The sequence below is a fragment of the Quercus robur genome, chromosome 7 (assembly GCF_932294415.1).
Source record: "Quercus robur chromosome 7, dhQueRobu3.1, whole genome shotgun sequence".
Classification (NCBI taxonomy): domain Eukaryota; kingdom Viridiplantae; phylum Streptophyta; class Magnoliopsida; order Fagales; family Fagaceae; genus Quercus; species Quercus robur.
The window spans coordinates 35,163,769-35,184,285 of record NC_065540.1 but is presented as its reverse complement, the minus strand read 5'-3'; the positions used below and the strand labels follow the sequence as shown (position 1 = coordinate 35,184,285).

The following is a 20,517-nucleotide window of genomic DNA, read 5'->3' as shown; positions in this document are numbered from 1 at the left end:
AATGATGAATTTACAGTCATATTTTAATTAGCATATCATGCTTCTTGTGATTTTATGAATTTTGTATGCAATATCAATTTTGGATGTCATTTTTTAAGTAGTGTTGTGTGCTGGACTTCTATGCAAACCTGGTAACTATCTGTGTGGTTTCTGGGAAAATTGATAGGAGAGGTGAATTTTAATTATTTTATTTTTAGATTTTAAGGGATAATTTTAATTAATGGAATCTCAAAAGTTATATCCGTTTTGTTTGTTTCAATAATGATGTTTTCAAGAAAATGAGTTATTTTTCAAGAAGCATTTTTTATAAAACTATCTCATTTTTCAATGTTTGGTAACAACTTTAAATTAATTGAAAAAGAACCTCCTAACTTTCCTTATTTTAGCTTGCTGTGAGATAGAGTTGTTTTCCAAAAATATTTAATGGAAAACAATCTTTAAAAATAAGCCATACTTTTTATGTTGACCAAAGATAGTTTTCCTTCGATTTATCTTTTTTTATGCTATCAAACACTGGAAAACATGAAAAACTATTTTTACATAAGATTTTTCATTGAAACAAACGGAGCGATCATGTTCGTCCACTTCTGTTGTGTATATTAGATACTGCATTACATTCTAATAATCATGTAGACTACACTCTAATAATAATTTAAGGTGTCAGTTCTTAGAAGAATTCAAGGACTATTTTTTAGTAAATTAAAGGCTTTTTAAGGTGTTAATTTAGAAAGTTGAAGGGATAATTGAGAAAATGACAGAACCGTGGGATAGAGAAATGGTAGAGTAAGACTTTCAGGTGTGAATTAATGAGAAGCTCTTTTTATTTTTTATTATTTTATTATTTTTATTTAAAAAAAAAAAAAAATCTGGTGTCAAAGAAAGCAGGGTAGGGTTTGTTTGTTTTTGTATGCAGGGGCTCACCCACAAATCCTATAGCCTATTTAATCTAGCATCATGTGTCGGTGTGTACTTAAAGACCTTTGTAAAGATTAAAATTGATGAGCTTATTCTATATCATGTTGTGGTGATATACACTATGCTTTTACCTCTTTCTTATGAGACTTCTTATTTTCTTTGAGCTATATCTTTTGTGTAATTTGTAAAAAATTCCAGAATGGGAAGCAAATGGTGTAAGAGGCTGCTTTAATAGCTTTAGCATCAGTTGTTGTACTATAGCTACCCACGGCCATGATACAAGTATTCTCAATTTTATTTTATAATGCATCAATTTTATTTTATAATAGGAATTGTTGTTATAACAGGAGCAAATCAAACGGTATTATGATGCCATAATGCCATACTTGAAAGCTATTTTTGTGAATGCGGATGATTAGTCTAATTGCATGCTTTGTGCCAAATATATGGATTGCATTGCTTTAATCTGCTCACCCTATACTTGATGTAAGCATTGCATCTGCAGATTCATATGATGAAAGGTTTCCTTTTGCCTAAGCTTTAAATTATAGTATTAGGTTAATTCTAATTTTGTGAGATTATGTGTATAGTATTTTCTGTTGTGGTATTAGGCAAGATAGGGTGTCCTTAGCCATACTTTTGATGTAAGTGCGGTTGTAGTACACATTGAAAGAGATTTGTATTTTGGCATAATATAGATTTTGTAACATGTGGTTCTCTAAAGCCTACATGCACCTCCCCTCAAAAAAAAAAAAAAAAAAAAAAAAAAAAAAAAAAAAAAAAAGCCTACATGCACCTTTTAAAAAAATAAAAATAAAAAAATAAAAAACCTTATTTTGAGGGTTGGAAAGCCCTCAAAAAAGGAAATTATTCTTTAATTTATTTTTAAATTTTCAAGGGTTGTCAATCCATGCTAAAGATAAAGCAATTGTTTGAAGGATCAAGTACGTAGGCTGTTGAAATTTCTTTTTCAAGGGTCTTGTAGGCGTCATTTTTTTCTTTTTTTTTTGGTGGGCATTTGTTTTTAAGATCATTAAGTCATCCAGAGCCTCAAAAATCAAAATAAATTTTTTTTGAGGACTTTTCATACTTTTTCAAGGGTTTTGACTCGAAAAAAAACCGACTTTTGTTGTAGTTGGCAACATCAAGAATGGCAATGGCAATGGCAATGGCAATGGCAATGGCAAAGTGGTGCACGAGAAGAAGTGGTTCACATTTTTGGTGACAATGGACTTCTAGTTCTTGAGAAAGTAAGAGGGTGTTTGGATTTGCTATTTCCATAATTCATAACTTTGTTTCCATCACCCATAACTCAAAATATGTGGGTTTCACGAAAAAAAAGTCTGTTTGGATTTGTTTTCTATTTTTGTTTCCATCACTTAATTCTTTGATTTTTGAGTAATGAGTTATCGAAATTGAAAACACATTTTTAGTTTCCAAAACTCAATTTTCAATGATATTTTTGTAATTACACCCACATGCATGGACCCATTGTCAGTGCAACACACATGAGGCGCTGCTTTTGATGGTCTCTTCAACGGCTTTCTTCTCCACAAACATTTTCTTTTTTCTCTCTTCTTTCTCTGGTCTACGCTGCACTCCATTCAGTTTGTTTGTTTGTTTTTTTTTGGTTATTCATCACAGAACCCATGAACTGTTTGCTGCTTTTTTTTTTTTTTTTTCTTCATTAGAACCCATGAACTCTTCGCTGCAATTCTTTCTTTCTTCTTTTTTTTTTTTTTCTTCTTTCATTGGGTTCAGTGAGTTTGGGTTTCTAGTTTTTTTTTTTGTTCATCACAGAACCCATGAACTCTTCGTTGTAGTTTTTTTTTTTTTTTTTTTTTTTTTTTTTCATCTCAGACCCATAAAAAAAAAAAAAAAAAAAAAAAAAAAAAAAAAAAATCAACAATTGGGTTAATGAATTGGTTGTTGTGGGTTTGTGAATTTTCTGGGTGCTTCAAGGATGCTCATGAATTTTGTGGGTTTGTGTTTCAAGCTCAAAACTAAAGTGGTTGTTGTGGGTATTGGGGGTTGAAGGAAAAAAAAAGAAAAAGGAATGCTTGGGTTGAAGTCTTTGGTTTTGGGAGGAAATGGTGTGAGGAGGGTAGGCTAACAGGAATGCCTAACATGGTGCGCTCAGGTATGGGTCCCATGAAAAGTAGAAAAAATTGAGTGATGAAAAGTTGAAAACGTGTGCCAAACTGGTGGATATAGGAAATTGGGGTATTTTAAGTGAGGGGTGAGGAGTGCTGAGTGATGAGTGACGAAAATTAAGTGAGGAGTGATGAGTGATGAAAAAAAAAAAAAAAAAATCTAAACAGGGCCTAAATGACCTTGATATTGTAAGTTTAACTTGCTAAATTGTAATATTTTAAAATAATGTGGATAGGAGTTGCATGTTTTTTTGGCTTTTGTTTGTTCGTTGTTTTTGTTTTTTGTTTTTTTTTGTTTTTGGGTTCGGTAATTCAATTATATATGTGAGTTTATATATATATATATATATATATATATACATGCATATACATATGTGTGTGTGCGCGTGCGCGTGCGTGTGTATAAACCATTCTACATAGTTTTACCCACATCTTCAAAAGCAACTAGAATTGTAACTTTCAGTTGTTGTTTGGGGTGTGTAAAACTATGTAAAACAGTTTGTGTACAACAAGTTTAATCATTTTGCTCCATTTAGCCTTGCCCGTATGGCTTTTGAAGAAGTTAGCCTTTACTAAAAAGAAAAAAAAAAAAAAATAGAGAACTACAAACAAATAAAAGTAACAATAATAAAATGCATGGTCCATTACCCAAAAGAAACAAAAAGAATATATAATTAATAAAGAAAATAAATGTATCTATTTAATACCAGAATAGTAGATATTTGTGGATTAATATTCATTTCTAGAATAATCAAAGAAATATAATTGACCTAATTTTTAAAAGTTATTATCTCATCTATCGTTGTGTGAAATATTAATTCTTACCAATTCACATGCGAATTACTATGAAATTTTTTAACAGGTGAGCATGATAATCAATGTAAGAAGGTTAAGCTAGGGAACTTTGACATTCCTGCTAACACGCAGTTTCATTTAACCTTGATTGTTGTCCATCATGACACCGAGATACGGAGCGAAGATGCTAATAAGTTCAACCCATTTAGATTTATGGAGCATCGAAAGCATTTAGCTTCTTTTTTTCCATTTGCTTTGAGTCCTGGAATATGCGTAGCTAAAATTCTAGCTATGGTTGAGGCTAAAATCGTCTTAGCTATGATAATTCAACATTTCACTTTTGTTGTATCTCCAACTTATGGTCATGCTCCAATGTTACTCTTGTAACCTTGCAGCCTCATTTGTTTAGGGATTCTTTCTTGGGAGGGGGTGCGCTTTAATTTGTATGTTAAAGCATTTGAATACACTTATGTATAAGTTTACTATTCCTATGCATATATAAAAAATCATGACATGCAAACATGAAGTGTTTGTTTCTAGCTAAGTGTAGTAGTAGCTATTGAAAAAAACAATTTTGGCTCAACTCTAAGACCTTGGATTTTTTTTTTTTTTTTCAAATGTTTAATTTAGGTATATATATATATATATATATATATATATATACTAATATGTATAGAAACCTAAGCTAATAATTTACCATTTGGCATGAATGAAGCTTACGACTTCTACATGTAGATTACTAACCTTATGTTTAGTTGCCACCAAAACCCAATTGCCTTACCACTTAGCAAATCATATTTCATTTAGTTTTTGTTTTTGTTTTCCTGGTGAACTAGAAAATTCTATTTTACAAGAAAAACAAATGCATTGTACACGAATGGAGGCAATACATTGTAAACATATTTATTTCATCTTCTACAAGTAAAAAGACTCTTGGATGGTAATTAAAACCCATCAAATAACAACCAATTAACTAAAGCAAATGAGTTGAAGTGCAATAAGAAAACTTAAACAAACACTCCAACCATTACAAAACTTTTTATTTAGTTGCCAACGTGGGACAACACCAAATCTAACATCAACCACAATATTATTAAAAATAGGTTCTTCAATCTTATTGTTCTTTATAGGGAAAGGAGCATAGTATTTGTTGATGAACCTTCTTAATCATATATTGCTACTGTCAACTTGCATTAATTGCCAGTATAATCATAAAATCATGTACTTCTCAAGTCTTCAATAAGCTTCTCCAAGTTGTAGGAGGATCCACCTGGGCTAATAGAATCATGAGCCAATTTTGAAAATCGATCCATGGACCTGATGATTTCCTCCCTTCTATGTTTCATAAGAGTTTTAATCATTATCTCAATGGTTAATCTATCACATGTGTCCTTCATATCAAGCCCAATCTTTCACCCTTCACTAACCCACCTACTATTAAGTTGGTGGTCGCCAAACAATGGCCAACAAATCATAGGCACTCCAGCATCAATGCTTTCTAAAATCGAGTTCCAACCACTGTGGGTGAAAAACCCACCCACTGCTGAGTGGGCTAGAACGTCTTCTTGTGGAGCCCAATCCACAACAAATCCCCTTTCTTTTGTGGCCTCCTCAAGCTCCATCGGGATCATATCATCCCCTGTCACACCTTCAATCATATCATGCCGTATCACCCATAAAAATGACGCGCCACTGTTGACTAGACCATACCAAAACTCCAACAATTGACCACGTGTCACCCTTGCTATGCTTCTGAAACTAACATAAACAACTGATCTTAATGGCTTGGAATCTAACCACGTCAGGCAATTATTGTTCGGTTCCAATAAGTTACTAGAGGAGGATAAACATTGCGAGATGATATCATCCCCGATTTTGGTTTTGACAAGAGCATTGAGTGGACCAATTGTGTAAACATTTGGAAAGAGAGGGGCAATGTGACAGAGAATCGGACCCTCGAGGTCATCAAAGGTGTTGAGTATGATCCCTGAAGCTCGAGTCATGGTCTTGCTCTCCTCAATGAAGAGTTGTAGGAGAGGATCCGTTGTTGGTTGTCTACAAACTGATGGTAGATCTCGACGTCGTAAAAGACCCTCCATACCTGGCACAGTCTTAATCTCTTGATCCAAATCTTCTTTTGCTGCAATTTGTAGTGGAGGCTGGATGTTAGTTGTGATAGTAGAAGATGTAATTTGAAAATATCAACAATTTTTCTTTGAGAAGTGTAAACTACTATAATTTTAAATATTGGATCATAAAATTTGCTTCAACACATTGCAGGTGGGGTTGTGCCAAGTAGATAATCGTTCAATAGGGATATTGTCATAGAATATAAATCTTAAAGAAAATATTTTACTAATATCATCAAAATTTCAATAAAATAGTAGTTCCTTTTATATATATATATATATAGTCTTGAAGTAATGTGTCGAGAACACATCTTGTAAAACAATATAGTATATGACTTTTTTCATTTTTTATAGAATAGATTTAAACTTATGGCATCTACTTCATGATGATTGTTTTATATCATCAAGCTAAGCCACTAATTTATTGATATTTTGTTAAGAACACTAAAGCAAACACTTTTAGATTATGCTTGGCACTTCCAAAAACTTCTTTGAATATTTTCTTTCTTTAAGCAACTTTGAGTATTTTTGTAAAGATTAAAAATGACAAACTTCTTTTGATTTACCACCATTATAATATCACCATTCCTTATGAAACACTATGGAATCGAGGATTCTAATGATCTTGAGATGACAAGACCAAAATTTCTTTACCATATCTTCTCTCATCGCTACCACATATGGCACTCTTCTAAGTAAAAGGCAATGGCTGAATATGTAGGCATGGTTTGAATTTTAGATCTTTTATTTAAGAGATAAGAGGCTTTGCCGGTTGATAATTGTAACTCAATTTTCTTGATTTCATCATATTGTATAATACATAGACGAAAAATATTTTTTATAAATCACTATAATGTATATATATTACGTAGCTTCAACATTAGAATATTGTGCATGTTGAATACGTATTATTAGGCACATGCATGGTCTGCATTTGCCATAGAAAATCAAATTGTGCCTGAGTTGTTGACTGAATATGGCATTAATTAATAGCCTTCCATATTCAAGAGTAACTAAACTGGAAGTTTCTATTACTCCACAATCAACGAATGTGGGAATTTTTAAGCTCCAAATATACTAGACCAATTAGTTAGAATTTATAGAAGTTATACTCACCTCCAACTGGAATGTGGCCTAACTCAATTAGCTTCGAAATACAGCAAAAGCTCCACAAGCAGCAAGCACCATATGGTCGTGTGGTAATTACGCGAATCCTCAACTCCTCGGCGACATCATTTGCAAAAGAGTACATAATTCCATCCACTATTACACAAGTGACCGGACCCAGATCAGAGTTTCTGCTATACTCTGCCAGCGTCTCGCGGAAAAGTGGCTTCGTGACAGACTTGAACGAGATGACCATGTCTTTAGTCAAATCAAAAGTGCGAGGGTGATCCTTTGGCAGGCCATCAGATATTGACTCAAAATCATGGAGGGTTGGGAAGTGAGTAGAAAGCTCTTGTAGCTGGGTGAGGCGGTGGTGATTGTGCTCAGTGTTCAGGAAGGTAACTTGAAGCCCAGCGTGGGATAGAAGTTGTGCTATATTTAGCATGGGTTTGATGTGGCCTAGTAAAGGAAATGGCAACATCAGTATATGTGGTTGTTGATGCTGACGACCCATCTTAACTTAAAAAGTCCCAAAAATGAATATGATGCAGCGTTTAATGGGGAATTGAAACAAGGACCAACAAAGCTAGTGTATTCACAACTCAAAAACTTTTGGTTTTGTGTGGTTTGGATGTCCATGCTGTAAACACCATTACATATATATACAAGGGAGAGCCCATTTTTAATTTACATAGAATTTGCACTATGGATTCCATATATGTATTTTTCGTACCTCAAGATTAGGGGCAACGAGTATATTATTATCAAAACATTCGTTTGATTCTTAATATTGTTTGGACTTGCACGCTTGCACCACAGAAGTCCAGACAATATTAAGAATAAAACGAAGTAGGTCTCATATTCTTAATATTGTTTGGATGAGCAGAAGGCAAACATGATGGAGACCCTATTTTATAATATTCTGGCTAAATAGCTATAATTATTGTCCAACAAGTTGAAAGGCAAGTGTCTATTCCGCCCTGTATGCAAATACACACGGCTAAAATACAATGAAAACTTAACTTTAAGTCATATTTTCAGAATGCAATTTGCGGACTTTTTACATCTTCAATTGCAGTGGCATCTCCCCACTTTGGACTAAGAGCATCTCCAATGGCTTCTTAAAGCCAATTTTAGAGAGAAAACACCCCAAAAACCCACTCCAACAGTTTCTCCATTTCCATTTTTTAGATTAGAATTGCTACAGTGCTTCTCTAGAAGTAGTGAATACTGTAGCAATTACTGTAGCACCTCTAAACAATATTTTCCCTTAAAATAATACTTGGTTGAATAAAAAAAAAAAATTCTTTCTCTCATTCCTTTTCTTTTTCGTTCTTCACTCTCTCGTGCTTCTCTATCAATGGTTACAAACTAAAACATACCACAATTAAAACAAAAACACAAAACCCAATCGAAAGATTTGAAACACAAAAACAATCTTTCTCATAAGCCTAATGAAATTTGAACAATAAAATAAAACTAATCAAACCAGAACCAAAAAAAAAAAAAAAAAAAACATGTAGAAGCACAAAATCGATGAAGCTCTCAATCAAAATACAAACTCAAATCACAATTTTAAAATTAATCAAATTAGAACCAAAAAAAAGAAGAAAAATAAGAAGAAGAGCAAAGCTGACCCATTTGGGCCTTGGTGGGGAGGGGGACATGTGATGGTGGGAGGAGAAAAAAGGTTGTCCTCTAGCCTTTGTCATCCACTGATGATCTTTGTGAGTGAGAGAGAGAGAGAGAGAGAGAGAGAGAGAGAGAGAGAGAGAGAGAGAGAGAGAGAGAGAGAGAGAGAGAGAGAGAGAGAGAGAGAGAGAGAGAGAGCTCCTTGAATGCTCTAGAGTAGACAAAGTGCTAGAGAAGAAAAGAAAAAAAGAAAAGTGAAAATAGGGCTCTAGACAAAGTGCTTGAGAAGACAAGAAAAAAGAAAAGTGAAGATAGAGATAAGGGAAAGGTGTGGAGGAAAAAGAAAAGAAAAGAAAGGTGTGGATGAAAAAAAAGAGATAAGGGAAAAATAAAATAAAGAATAAGAAATTAAAATTGAGAAATGTTACTACAATATTTTTACAATAAATCTTAAGTGGTGGGTTGTTACTAACTAATACCGATGAAAAAAAAATATTTAAGTGATGTGTTCAAATTAAAATCAGTAATAACTTACCATATATGATTTATTGTGAAAATATTGTAAAATGTTAAGAACGTAGCACTTCTCATTAAAAATTAGATGAATGAAAGAAGATTGAAAAAGTAATATTAAAAAAAGAATAAAGAAATAATATTTAAATGAGATGGAGAAAAGTATAGAGAATCTGTTGGAAATTGTATTTGAAAAAGTAAGTAGATAAAAACTAAATATTATTGTTCACTGTCCAAACAGTACAAAAATTTAGATAAACTGTTGGAGATGCTCTAAAGGGGCCAGACTTTACTGGTAGGGTCGGATATGCTTGGCAGTCCCACTCAGGAATTCTTGCTCTTAACTATTCTAACAATGCCTAGCAAATAGTTTTTTTTTTTTTTAATAAAGAAAAAAAAAAAAACCTACCAAATGGTTGAACCCAGTCCCGGAGACTCTTGTTTCTCTCGTCCCATTTGTCTCTATAATCAAGGTTCCTAGATTTGTGTGCTTGTCAAACATCCAAATATCTAACAACAATATTTAATTTGAAATTTCAAGGTTTAGGATAAATGGTCTGTTTGAATTGAGGGGGGAGGGAAGGGGAGTAAAGTAAAGTAGATTTAGCATAAAATTAACTTATTTTTAGCCAATTCTACTCTACTCCCCTCCACTCCCCCTCCTTCCCCTCTCCATCCAAACAGACCAAAAGTCTATTAGTGTAGTGTATCAGTATGTATATGGCAAATCCTCTCAGATTCCTTAGTACCATTTTTTTGTTATACAAATATTTTGTACTCTATTCAAAAAAAAAAAAAAAATTGTACTATTTTTCTTGTTTCACTTTATACTTTACTAATTACAACCTAGCACCACTTAAACAGCTAAAATATGTCATTTTAGAAGAAAAATACTATAATAACACCAAGAAGTCTCTTTTTGAGCCTTGCTTCAAAAATAAATTGAATTAAAGTTGAATCGAATATACTCCAATAAATAGTTTTATTTTATTTTGTTCTTTATCATAGGTGTTTAGAAATTATTATTATTATTGACAAAGTTTAGCTACAAATTAGTTTGGAGCTGATAAGCTAAGAATGTATTGACCTCTTTGGTAAATTAATCAATTAATTAGCCAAGTGAAATTATTTAGATTCAGTTTCATGCAATAGTGTGGTAGTATAAACAAATCACCAACTAAACTAAATGTAGCAAAAATTAAATTGACACAGTGATTTGTTTACGAATAGAGAAAACCTCTAAGGCAAAAACCCCACCGGGTGATTTTTAGGTTATTACTCTCAAGAATCCACTATTATCAATCACAAGCGGTTACAAGTATAAGAAATCTTATCAAACTCTTTGGGCTATCCTGAAATATCAACCTACAGTTGAACCCTTACCCCAATACCCAATTGGACTTGTATTGTAGCGGCAATCTTTTTGTTCAATGCACAAATCTTTGTACGTGACTAACCAATGATGCACGGATCCCAGTACATAACTGATACACCAACTTAAGAAGGATTGTTGCTTGCAAAATTCTTCAGTTCATCCAAGAATGAAGATCAAGAATCTCCTTAGTTACAAAACCCTTGGCACAAAGACGTAGTAGCTTATAGAGAGAATATGATGAACTAGGGCAAATTGTTTCCGGTCACAATATGTATGTATAATCACCCTGCATAAGTTGCATCATCATGTGACGGCCCTTAAAATAATCCTTATATATGTCTAGGGTTGTGAGAAAAGAAATCCTACACTAATACACATGGATATGCGTGAATTCAGATCTGGAAATTCTAATTTCGTAATTCTCGACAGATATAGCTGCTACTGAGCTTCAATATTAAATCTCAATAGATATGATTCCGTCGAGCTATCTATCGAGTTTTAATGAACAACACTTCTTCACTTGTTTCTTGAACAGATTTGCATGACTTCAATACTAAACTTGAACTTTTGTTCTTTGAAGTACTAAACTTATCTTAGATCTACCCAATTACAAGTAAAGTGCGTTTTGTTAAAAGATTAGCCAATTTACATCACATATGTTTCTAACACTTTCCACATATATCCTAACCGGAGCATTCTCTTCTAATTCATTACGTAATGATTTATAAGACTATTGTTGATACCCATTTTCGTGACACATTTTCTACAAACTCAATTTAATCAAGCCCGACTTCCTTGTGGACTCAATTCATGTATTATATTTTATTTTTATTCTTTATAGCATTACCAAAGCCCATGCAACTTATTGGGGGAAATTGAGAAAGTGTGGTTTGACGGGTATGGGTCGGTTCCTTTCGGACCTTTTGCATGAGCCCAATACATATGTGCTACCAAGTGGGTAAGGGACACTGGTAGCACCTTAGGCTCATGGAGGAGATCTTGTACCCAAAATTTTCACCCCAAAATAGCTTTTATACTTTGGGTGATTGTGGCCTAACTTTTCTACTATACCATTTTTTGCCTAAAACATATAGTTGACCCAGAGTGGCTGGCCTAGTTTGCTGCAACAACCAAATGCAATCTTCAAGGACCTACCATGTTTAGAAAACATCAGCCCATGAATTTAGGCTACTTTGGGCCCATTTGGTAGAGTATTTTAGCAACATGTTTTTAGTTTTTAAACAACATTACACGCATTTTCACACACTTTTTACCCACATGTATTTCAGAAAAATACAAATAACATTACTTAAACTACTCTACCAAATTATGCAAAAAGCAAGGCACCCTCTTACCTGATTAAATCAAATCTGACCATAACTTCTTTGATTCATACCCTAGGGTTCAAAGCCTCTTCTATTGACCAAAAAAGTCACTTAGAGCACCTCAAGTTCAATACAAAAGGCCCCAATTAGATTCAAAATCAACTAATCATGTTCTACCCACATATCTGAAACTTTAGAGTGAAAACCCATTCAGCCAATCAACAATCTCACAATTCCGAAGTTTGGAGGGTGGAAATATGGGTACAAGGGAATCTTCCCTCTTTTCCTTACAACCTCTCTCAATTTCCTCTTCTCACTGATTATGGGTCGAAGTTTTAAACTTGTTGAATCATGTTTTCCCCATAGAGCTGAAACTTTAGAGTAAAAAACCATTCAGCCAGTTAACATTCTTAGAGTTCTAAGGACAAGGGGTGAAAATATGGGTACAAGAGAACCTTCTCTCTCTTCTTCACAACCTCTCTCAATTTGCTCTTTTCGCTAATTGTGGGTTGAAGTTTCGGATCTGTTATGTTTTTATACTTTTTCTGTACTTTTATTATTAGCATTTTGATTCTCTCTTGTAAAAGCATCATTAGCTTTTTGTTCATTATAAATTTGGAATTTTGGACTTGATTCTCCAAAATAAACACTTCTAAAGAACCCTATGGGAGATTTGGGTCATTCTCGCATTTTCGACCTTTGTCGCAAAAAAGTCCCTGTCAACTATCTAAGTATTTTATTTAAAAAAGTCACATAACTCATTCCAAAAGTCATGTGACTTACATGTAGATAGTTTCTTTAGTCGCCACATAATAGGTTGGATGAAGATAGTTTCAGACCGATTTTGAGCTAAAATTTTACTATTATTACTTGCTAACATTGGAGGGCAGGTTCCTAGGTAGTGAAGAAAAACTAAGAAATGTATGAACAACTTTGATGCAAGAACAGTGAGGTAAAGCTTAAGCACGCGCGCGCACGCGCACGCGCGCGCGCACACACGCACACACACAGAGAGAGAGATGAATTGAGTAACTTCTTGCATGAAATGGTAATTAGCTATACGCAAAGCTTATATAGGTCTTATATAGGTCTAGCTTAATTCACACAGACCTCTCTGTAGTGACTATAACAAACTCCAAATTATGCAGAGCTAACTTTGTTACACTAACAGATTTTCAAAACTCTAACTAACTTTGGCTCTAAAGTATCTAACTAATCTTTGGTTCCAAAATATCTAACTGGTTCCAGAAACGACGTCGCTTGCCTTCAGTCTCAATTCTTTGTTTGAGGAAATGCTGTCGTTTGAATTAGTAACTACTCCTGTCATGGCTTGCTTCTTATGTCTTCCACGTGTGTCATTAGCTTAATAAGAAACGACTGCGCTTCTATTATCTTCAAGTTTCAACAGATCGCTGGCTTTAAACAAGTGGCACAAGAATTGAAATTTATGGCTTATTTGGAAGTTTAGAGAGGGAGGAGAGTAGAGGGGAATAATTATCCTCCACTTTGTTTGGATGTTTTTAAAATTAGTAAGGGGGAAGGGAGTAATTAGCCCTTCCTCTTGTTTGAATGTTTTTGAAATTAGGATTGAAAGGAGAGGACATGATTTAAATAGACAAATTTCCTCTATTTGAAAATAGACTTGCAACATTGACTTATGATTAATATGATTAATTTGTTAGATTAAATAATTGTGTCTATTATTACTATTTTTTTTCACTGCTACTCCTTACTGACCAAAAAAGCTTCAACAAGTAGTTGATTAATTGTAGAATATATATTTCTAAAAAAAAAAAAGAAAAAAAAAGTAATGCAAACTGAATTCGGTCAATTTTTTGAAATATAATTTGTAACGTTAAAAAATTATTTTGTAACGTTAAAAATTATTTTGTAAAAGGGTCATTAATTTGTAACGTTACAAATTTTAATTTTTAACGTTAAAATTTTTAACATTACAAATTAATTTTTTTGGTGCATGTCATAATTGGTGCTGCATTAAAAAAACTTTTTGGTGTATGTCATTAATTTTTTAACGTTAATTTTTTTTTTTTTTTTAAAGTAAAATTTGTAACGTTACAAACAATATACGTAGTGAAGAATTTTTTGGTGCATGTAATTGGTGCAGCATTAAAAAAAAAATTATGTTACAAAAATTACTCTTCGCTAATGCTCCTTACAATCTTTTTACAAATTAATTTAATATCAGTTTGTAATTTAATTAATATGACAAGGGTAAATTGGGAATTCATTTGGTCAATAATTCATCTACTCTACTCTCCCTCCAAATCTCTCTAATTTGGGGGAATTAAAAATGAGGGGTTAGAGGTAATTGAAACCCTTCCAAACCCCTCCAAACCCTTCTCCCTCATTCCTTAAAAATTCTAAATAAGGTAATTGAATTACTCTCCCTCTCTTTACTCTACTCCCCTCATTTTTTAAACTTCCAAACAGGCCATTAAAGGGGAGTGGAGGGGGGTGCCACTTAGGCTAAAAGCTCATTGGTGAAAAAACGATTTAGAATATTTAACTTTGAATTTACTATACCTTCTAAGTGAACTCCAAGCACATTTCACAAAAAAAAAAAAAAAAAAAGGAAAAATGTTTGCTCCAAAAATATGATTTATTAAATGAGTTCTTTTGTGTATGATTTTTAAAATCTTTACACTTCTATTTATTTAGTAAATATATAAAAATAATTTGTGCTAAATTGAATTCAAAAAGGCTAAATAGTTTTTTTTTTTTTTTTTTTCTTGTACTATATATCATATCCGTAAGCCCATATTCAACATCCAAAAGTAGTAAACGAAATATTTCATTCATTGATATTCTTTCTTATTACTTAAAGAAAACTTCTAACTTGATAAAAATTATTATATAGTACAAGAAAAAAAAAAAAAAAAAAAACTGACTGACATAAATCGAAAGAATGTACATACAAAAATTTAGTTTTTATAAAAGTTTTTACCAAACAATTAGTCAGGGCGGACCCAAAATTTTAAACTAGTGGGGCCATGGTAAAAAAAAAAAAAAAAAAAAAAAACTCCAAATAGGCATTTATATTGTATTAAAAAATTATAAATACACAAAATTATTGTTTCTAAATACATTAAGATACAATCATTTACTAACAAAGACAAAAAACAAAAACAAAATAATGTTTTTTATATAATACTAGGCTAGCTAGGATTTTTTTTTTTTTTTTTTTTTTTTTGGTTGAAGTTAGAGCATTCATAATAGTGATGCTAAAAATTTTAGCTTTTAACACCTCAAAAAACTATTTTATGTATTTTACCACCTACTTTACAATACACCAAATATCAAATGTTCTATTTTTTTATCATTTCATTTAAAATAATATAAATAACTCATTAAAATAATAAAGAAAGAGAGAGAATTTGAGTTTTTTAATTGAAGATATCTTAATAAAATATTGTGTTTTATTTTTAGTAACTTGCTACAGTCACCAGTTTACTGTAGTTGCAAAAACTTTAACTTTAATTTCTCTAATAACACATGATTTTTTGGTTCTTTGGTGGTAAAATATATATATATATATATATATATTTTTTTTTTGGGTGCTAAAATACGATCACCATTGTAAATGTTTTTATTGTTTTTGTTAAGTTTTTTGGTTGGATAATTGCTATTTGGGTGAGGCTAGTTAGACTTATTGAGGAGAAGGGGCCTAAGATTTTAGAAGGGGAACCCAATTACAAAAATAAAATATATAATAACTATATATATAATTAAAAAATAATAATTGGACCCAAGGGGGCCCAGGCCCCTTGGGCCCCCACCTGGGTCTGTCCCTGCAATTAGTACTACAACTGTAAAATATTCTCTGCAAATATAACTCAGCTACTTGCTAAAAATTCAAGGACATTTTGTAAGATAAAATTTAGAGTGTAGCGGAAACAAAACAAATATAAACATACATCCAGTTATATTTGATTAAGTGTTTAGAGAAAAGAAGACTCACTATATGATGATAGTGTTTATAAAAGGTGTCTTCTTGTCTATGGCCTTTACTTTACATATTTTCTTTTGATGGAGACAGGTTATATATATATAGGCTAAACTAAGGACCCTTTTAAATTAAGATTTGTTCCATAATCTCCTTCCATCGATGAGTTTAAAACTTATAACTTCAAGGTGTTTATTAACCAAAGAGGTTATACTAAATGAGAGTTACTTAGATATTGTTATTCACTTTAACGTCTTTCACAAATAAAATCTTTAAGACATGAAAATTCATTTATCACTTAAATGTGGGCAACATAAAGTTTTCTTAAAATTTTACATTCTCCCACTTGGTCCACTTGACATTTAAATCACTTGATAAACGATATTAACTTTAACAGGGCCATGATATTACTCATGTCAACTAGTTGTGAAATACTCCCACTCAAATAAAGAATCCAATATATGAATCATGTCGGTAATACCCTTAATTATAATGAGTACATCCTTCCATGTATTATAATGTATGGTAATCCTTACGTGAGTACTTTATCATTAATTCTTTATGAATGGACTACCTATTAGCCATTTGGGTCCTCTTTTATACATCCCCACAGATATATCATCCTTATATATCTCCACAGATATATATAACTTAATACATATACTTTATGTGCATGTAATAAAAATCATATATTTTCTTCTCCAAAACTAACCAAATATGCGTCCAAAACATAAAATAATTAGAGAGAATTTAAACACCAAATAAGCTAACAAGTTCTATATGTCCAAAAGACTTTTATACTGCTTTGCCGACAAACCTTTAGTTTTGAAATTAATATATATTAGCTCAATAATTTTAACTCAATGGACAATTTCAGTTTCTTAAAATTATCTCTTAGACTAAATTTCTTTATATCGATGTGTTTATTTTGGCTTTCACAAACATTGTCCTTAGAGAAGAAAATTATAGCCGAGTTATCTTTAAAGAATCTTTAAAGGTCTCATTATAATATCAACAACCTTAGGACCTATCCATAATGCCTGCCTTGTAGCTTCATAGCAAATAAGATGTCTTATATGACAAAATCAAATCACTACTTCCAAGTAGTATGTCATTCATATTTAGGCGTAAAAACAATACATTTACTCCCATTAATCTTAAGGTATATACACTAATTAACAATGTGTCCAATAAAACCAAATGGCATAGCAAAGTTGGTGAACCTTTATATACCATTAATAGGATGCCTATATACCTAACTTTTGCAACATAAAACTTTTATTGGGAGTCAAACCTTAATGGATCTTGTAAATTAATATTAATAGCTTTCACAAAACCTTTAGCTTTATAGGAATAAATTCCAAAGTTCTTACTCTTGAGCAATTAGATCACTCTCACCCTTGTACTCAATTTCTCATTTGACATATTTATTCAATGAGATGGTGGTTCATCCACATGAGTACCAAAACAAAGATCTGCAACAACAAATAAAATAAACTTTAATGCTATGAAACTTAAAATTTAATTCTAAATTAACCAATGTCAATTTAGTAGTAAATTTGACATTCCTATGGGTAAAGGCGCATCATGCATGGATTTACTATAAAACTTTATTCATAAAACTAGTAAATATAAACACTAAGAATCAAATTTTCCATACCTATGGGCCTAGGAAAAATCTCATCTTAATGCTACATTCACCATTTTATTCCAATTAAATCATAAAAATAATAACCTCCCTATGGGCCCAAGTCATTATCTTCATGAATTAATTGCCACTTAGATGTCTTGTAAAAAATTTATTGATGTGATTATCATCTTGGCTTAGGATGCTATGGCAACTCCCATATCATTTTGATATTCACTACTTCATATGGCATCATAAAGATCAACCAATCCTAATATTGATAATGTCAATTAAAATAAACCATATTATGATATTTAAAGACAAGATAATTGTAAGAAACTATAAATACACTAAAAATATCATATATTCTAACAATGTAATGATCAAATTTTCATATATAGTCACAAACTTTATAAAATCATTGCACACTATATGCCAGTCAGAAAGGATAAGTTCTACTAGCCCAAACCATGTTTCATTTCTATCAAAGAAACATAATATTCTATATGCAAGCAGTTATCATGACAGTTGTCCACTTTCATGAGAAGCTTAAATTTGAAAAACCAATCCTATATCCAAAAACCATTCCATATTAAAGCCATCCAGCCCAAATGATTATATATGCTATTTTAGTGATAAGCTTCAACATTATATGCTATGACCCATACACAAGATATATGGAATAAAACTTAACATTATTCCATGCCTCTTAAAACTGAGTTTGCTAACATTGGTTAAAAGGCCAGATTTTGATGGCATAGTTAATTTAGCCGAAAGGTCCCAGCACAAAAGAATATGCAATGAAAATATTTTATATCCTTAAATCTATATGTGCATTAGAAATTTAGCCAAATCATAGAAAAACCTATGAATGAAAAATTACTAAACAACATAGCATGAAGGAGGCTTTGATATCAAATGTAAGATAAAATTTAGAGTGTAGCGGAAACAAAACAAACATAAACATACCTCTGGCTATGGTTGTTTAAGTGTTTGGAGAAAAGAAGACTCACTATATGATGATAATGTTTATAAAATGAGTCTTCTAGTCTATGACCTTTACCTTACATATTTCATTTTGATGGAGACAAGCTATATATATAGGTTAGACTAGGGACCTTTTTAAATTAAGATTTGTTCCATAATCTCCTTCCATCAAGGAGTTTAAAACTTGTAACTTCAAGGTGTTTATTAACCAAAGAGGTTATACCAAATGAGAGTTACTTAGAAATTGTTATTCACTATAACGTCTTTCACAAATAAAATCTTTAAAACATGAGTTTTCATTTATCACTTAAATGTGGGCCACATAAAGTTTTCTTAAAATCTTTCACATTTTACAAACACCATGCATAGATTCAAGAAGAACCTTATAAAAGATAGGGAGTGATTTACATTTGGCTTCCAATAGTAAAACTTTTGGCATGGTTATTCCATTACCTTCAACCATGTCAACTTTTTTGTTATTGACCCTTCCCCATTCAATGCACTGAATCAATAAAACCAAAGTTAGGTTTACCGTATGTTGGACAAGGCCTACCCTAGGGTAGGCCCTCATCCTCAATCCAAAAGGCATTAACTTATGTGGACCATCCTCACCCATTTCAAATGTCTCAGGTTTAAAACTAGCACATTTTAGGATCTCTTTATATGGTCTATGCATTGACCAATAATATCGTGTCAAGTGGTATATCATATCCTCTAATGGTGCAATCATAAGAAGACAAGTGAGCAACATGGTACAATTGAAAGGTCTCTGAGATGATACATTGAAGGTAGTGTAATTTAGAGACATCTAGTTTGTCTATCAATTTCTCTTGTACAATTTGATTTTTCAACTCTAATCTAGCCTTATTTAACATATCAAGATAATTAATTGAATTAATTAGACATTACCCATTCTAATGTCACTACTTGTGGGAGCTAACATATAAAAAAAAGGGACAGATTTCATACTCTATGAAAAATGGAACTCATTCATTTTTTTAGAAGAATAGCATCTTATTCACACGAAAAGAAGAAGAAGAAGAAGATAAGTTTTTGTCAATCTAAAACCACCAAGGTTGTTAATTGTAAAAAATAAAGTGATGTCAATGATTGGTTTAGATAAAAACTAATAAATTTTGTCAACTTGATTGTCTTAAAAAGTAATGTAAGAATTGTTGTGTCTATAATAATGCTATGCATATTAACAATTATAACACAACTTATAGGATCCAATAATCCATACTGCAAATATCTCATAACTAATAGAGGAGTCTAAGCAAATAAACTTTATAGAAATTCTATTTTATAATAACACCAACTAAATTCTTAATAACATACAATCTGAAAAAAATTTATTTCAACCTAACTAAGTTCACAGAAAACTAGAAATTCACTGTGAAATGATTAGGGACTTTTAATTTTCAATTAAGAATTTATCAAAATAATCATTTCAAATCTTTCAATTACTCAATTATATATTTAAAATTCAAATTTATGTGGAATGAAAATGACATATACTTATATGGAATAAACATGTTGTGACAATTTAAAATAGGCCAACCTATCTTGATGACATGAATAATGAATTCGGTAATTTTGGGTTGATTGCCGGTTGGGTAATCATAATCACAATTACTTTGGTGTTTTACTTTAGGTTTTTCCTTTAAGTTAAACCATGTAGTTATATTAAGCAATGCAATGTACATCTAAATTGCGTAAAGACAATTAAATTCAACCATGTATTTTTATGTGAGTCAACACAATCATATTGTTAAAATTTCTCCCTAGGCTCATAGATAAGTCAACAACTTATAAATAATATTTCTTTGTTGCCTCTGCTCGAGTTAGGAAAAAAAAATCTCCTATGTCCGCTTCATAAGATAATTTTTGCTAGCTAGGTGGCTTTGCACGTGCAAAATTGAGTGTGTAAGAATTCTCTTGGTTCCCTCCAAATTCATGATTCCCTAAATATAAACCCCAATTTCAAATATATAA

At 31.8% G+C, this 20,517-nt stretch overlaps 1 protein-coding gene across 1 annotated transcript; it reads right to left on the bottom strand.

Moving 5' to 3' along the window:
* Positions 1-4,738: 4,738 nt before the first annotated feature.
* LOC126693222 (7-deoxyloganetic acid glucosyltransferase-like) lies at positions 4,739-8,862 on the bottom strand. The gene is made up of 2 exons (XM_050389131.1): positions 7,109-8,862; positions 4,739-6,003 (listed from the first exon to the last, which is right to left on the bottom strand). Exons 1-2 carry the CDS (start codon positions 7,611-7,613, stop codon positions 5,276-5,278), a joined length of 1,233 nt encoding a protein of 410 aa, XP_050245088.1. The 5' UTR covers positions 7,614-8,862; the 3' UTR covers positions 4,739-5,275.
* Positions 8,863-20,517: the final 11,655 nt, after the last annotated feature.

Bases quoted from the DNA above. Each gene is read 5' to 3' on its own strand.
- LOC126693222 (XM_050389131.1), bottom strand. From the start codon at position 7,613: ATGGGTCGTCAGCATCAACAACCACATATACTGATGTTGCCATTTCCT. The intron at 6,004-7,108 runs GTGAGTATAACT...TACAAATTGCAG, and splicing joins AGGCCACATTCCAGTTGGAG to CAAAAGAAGATTTGGATCAA.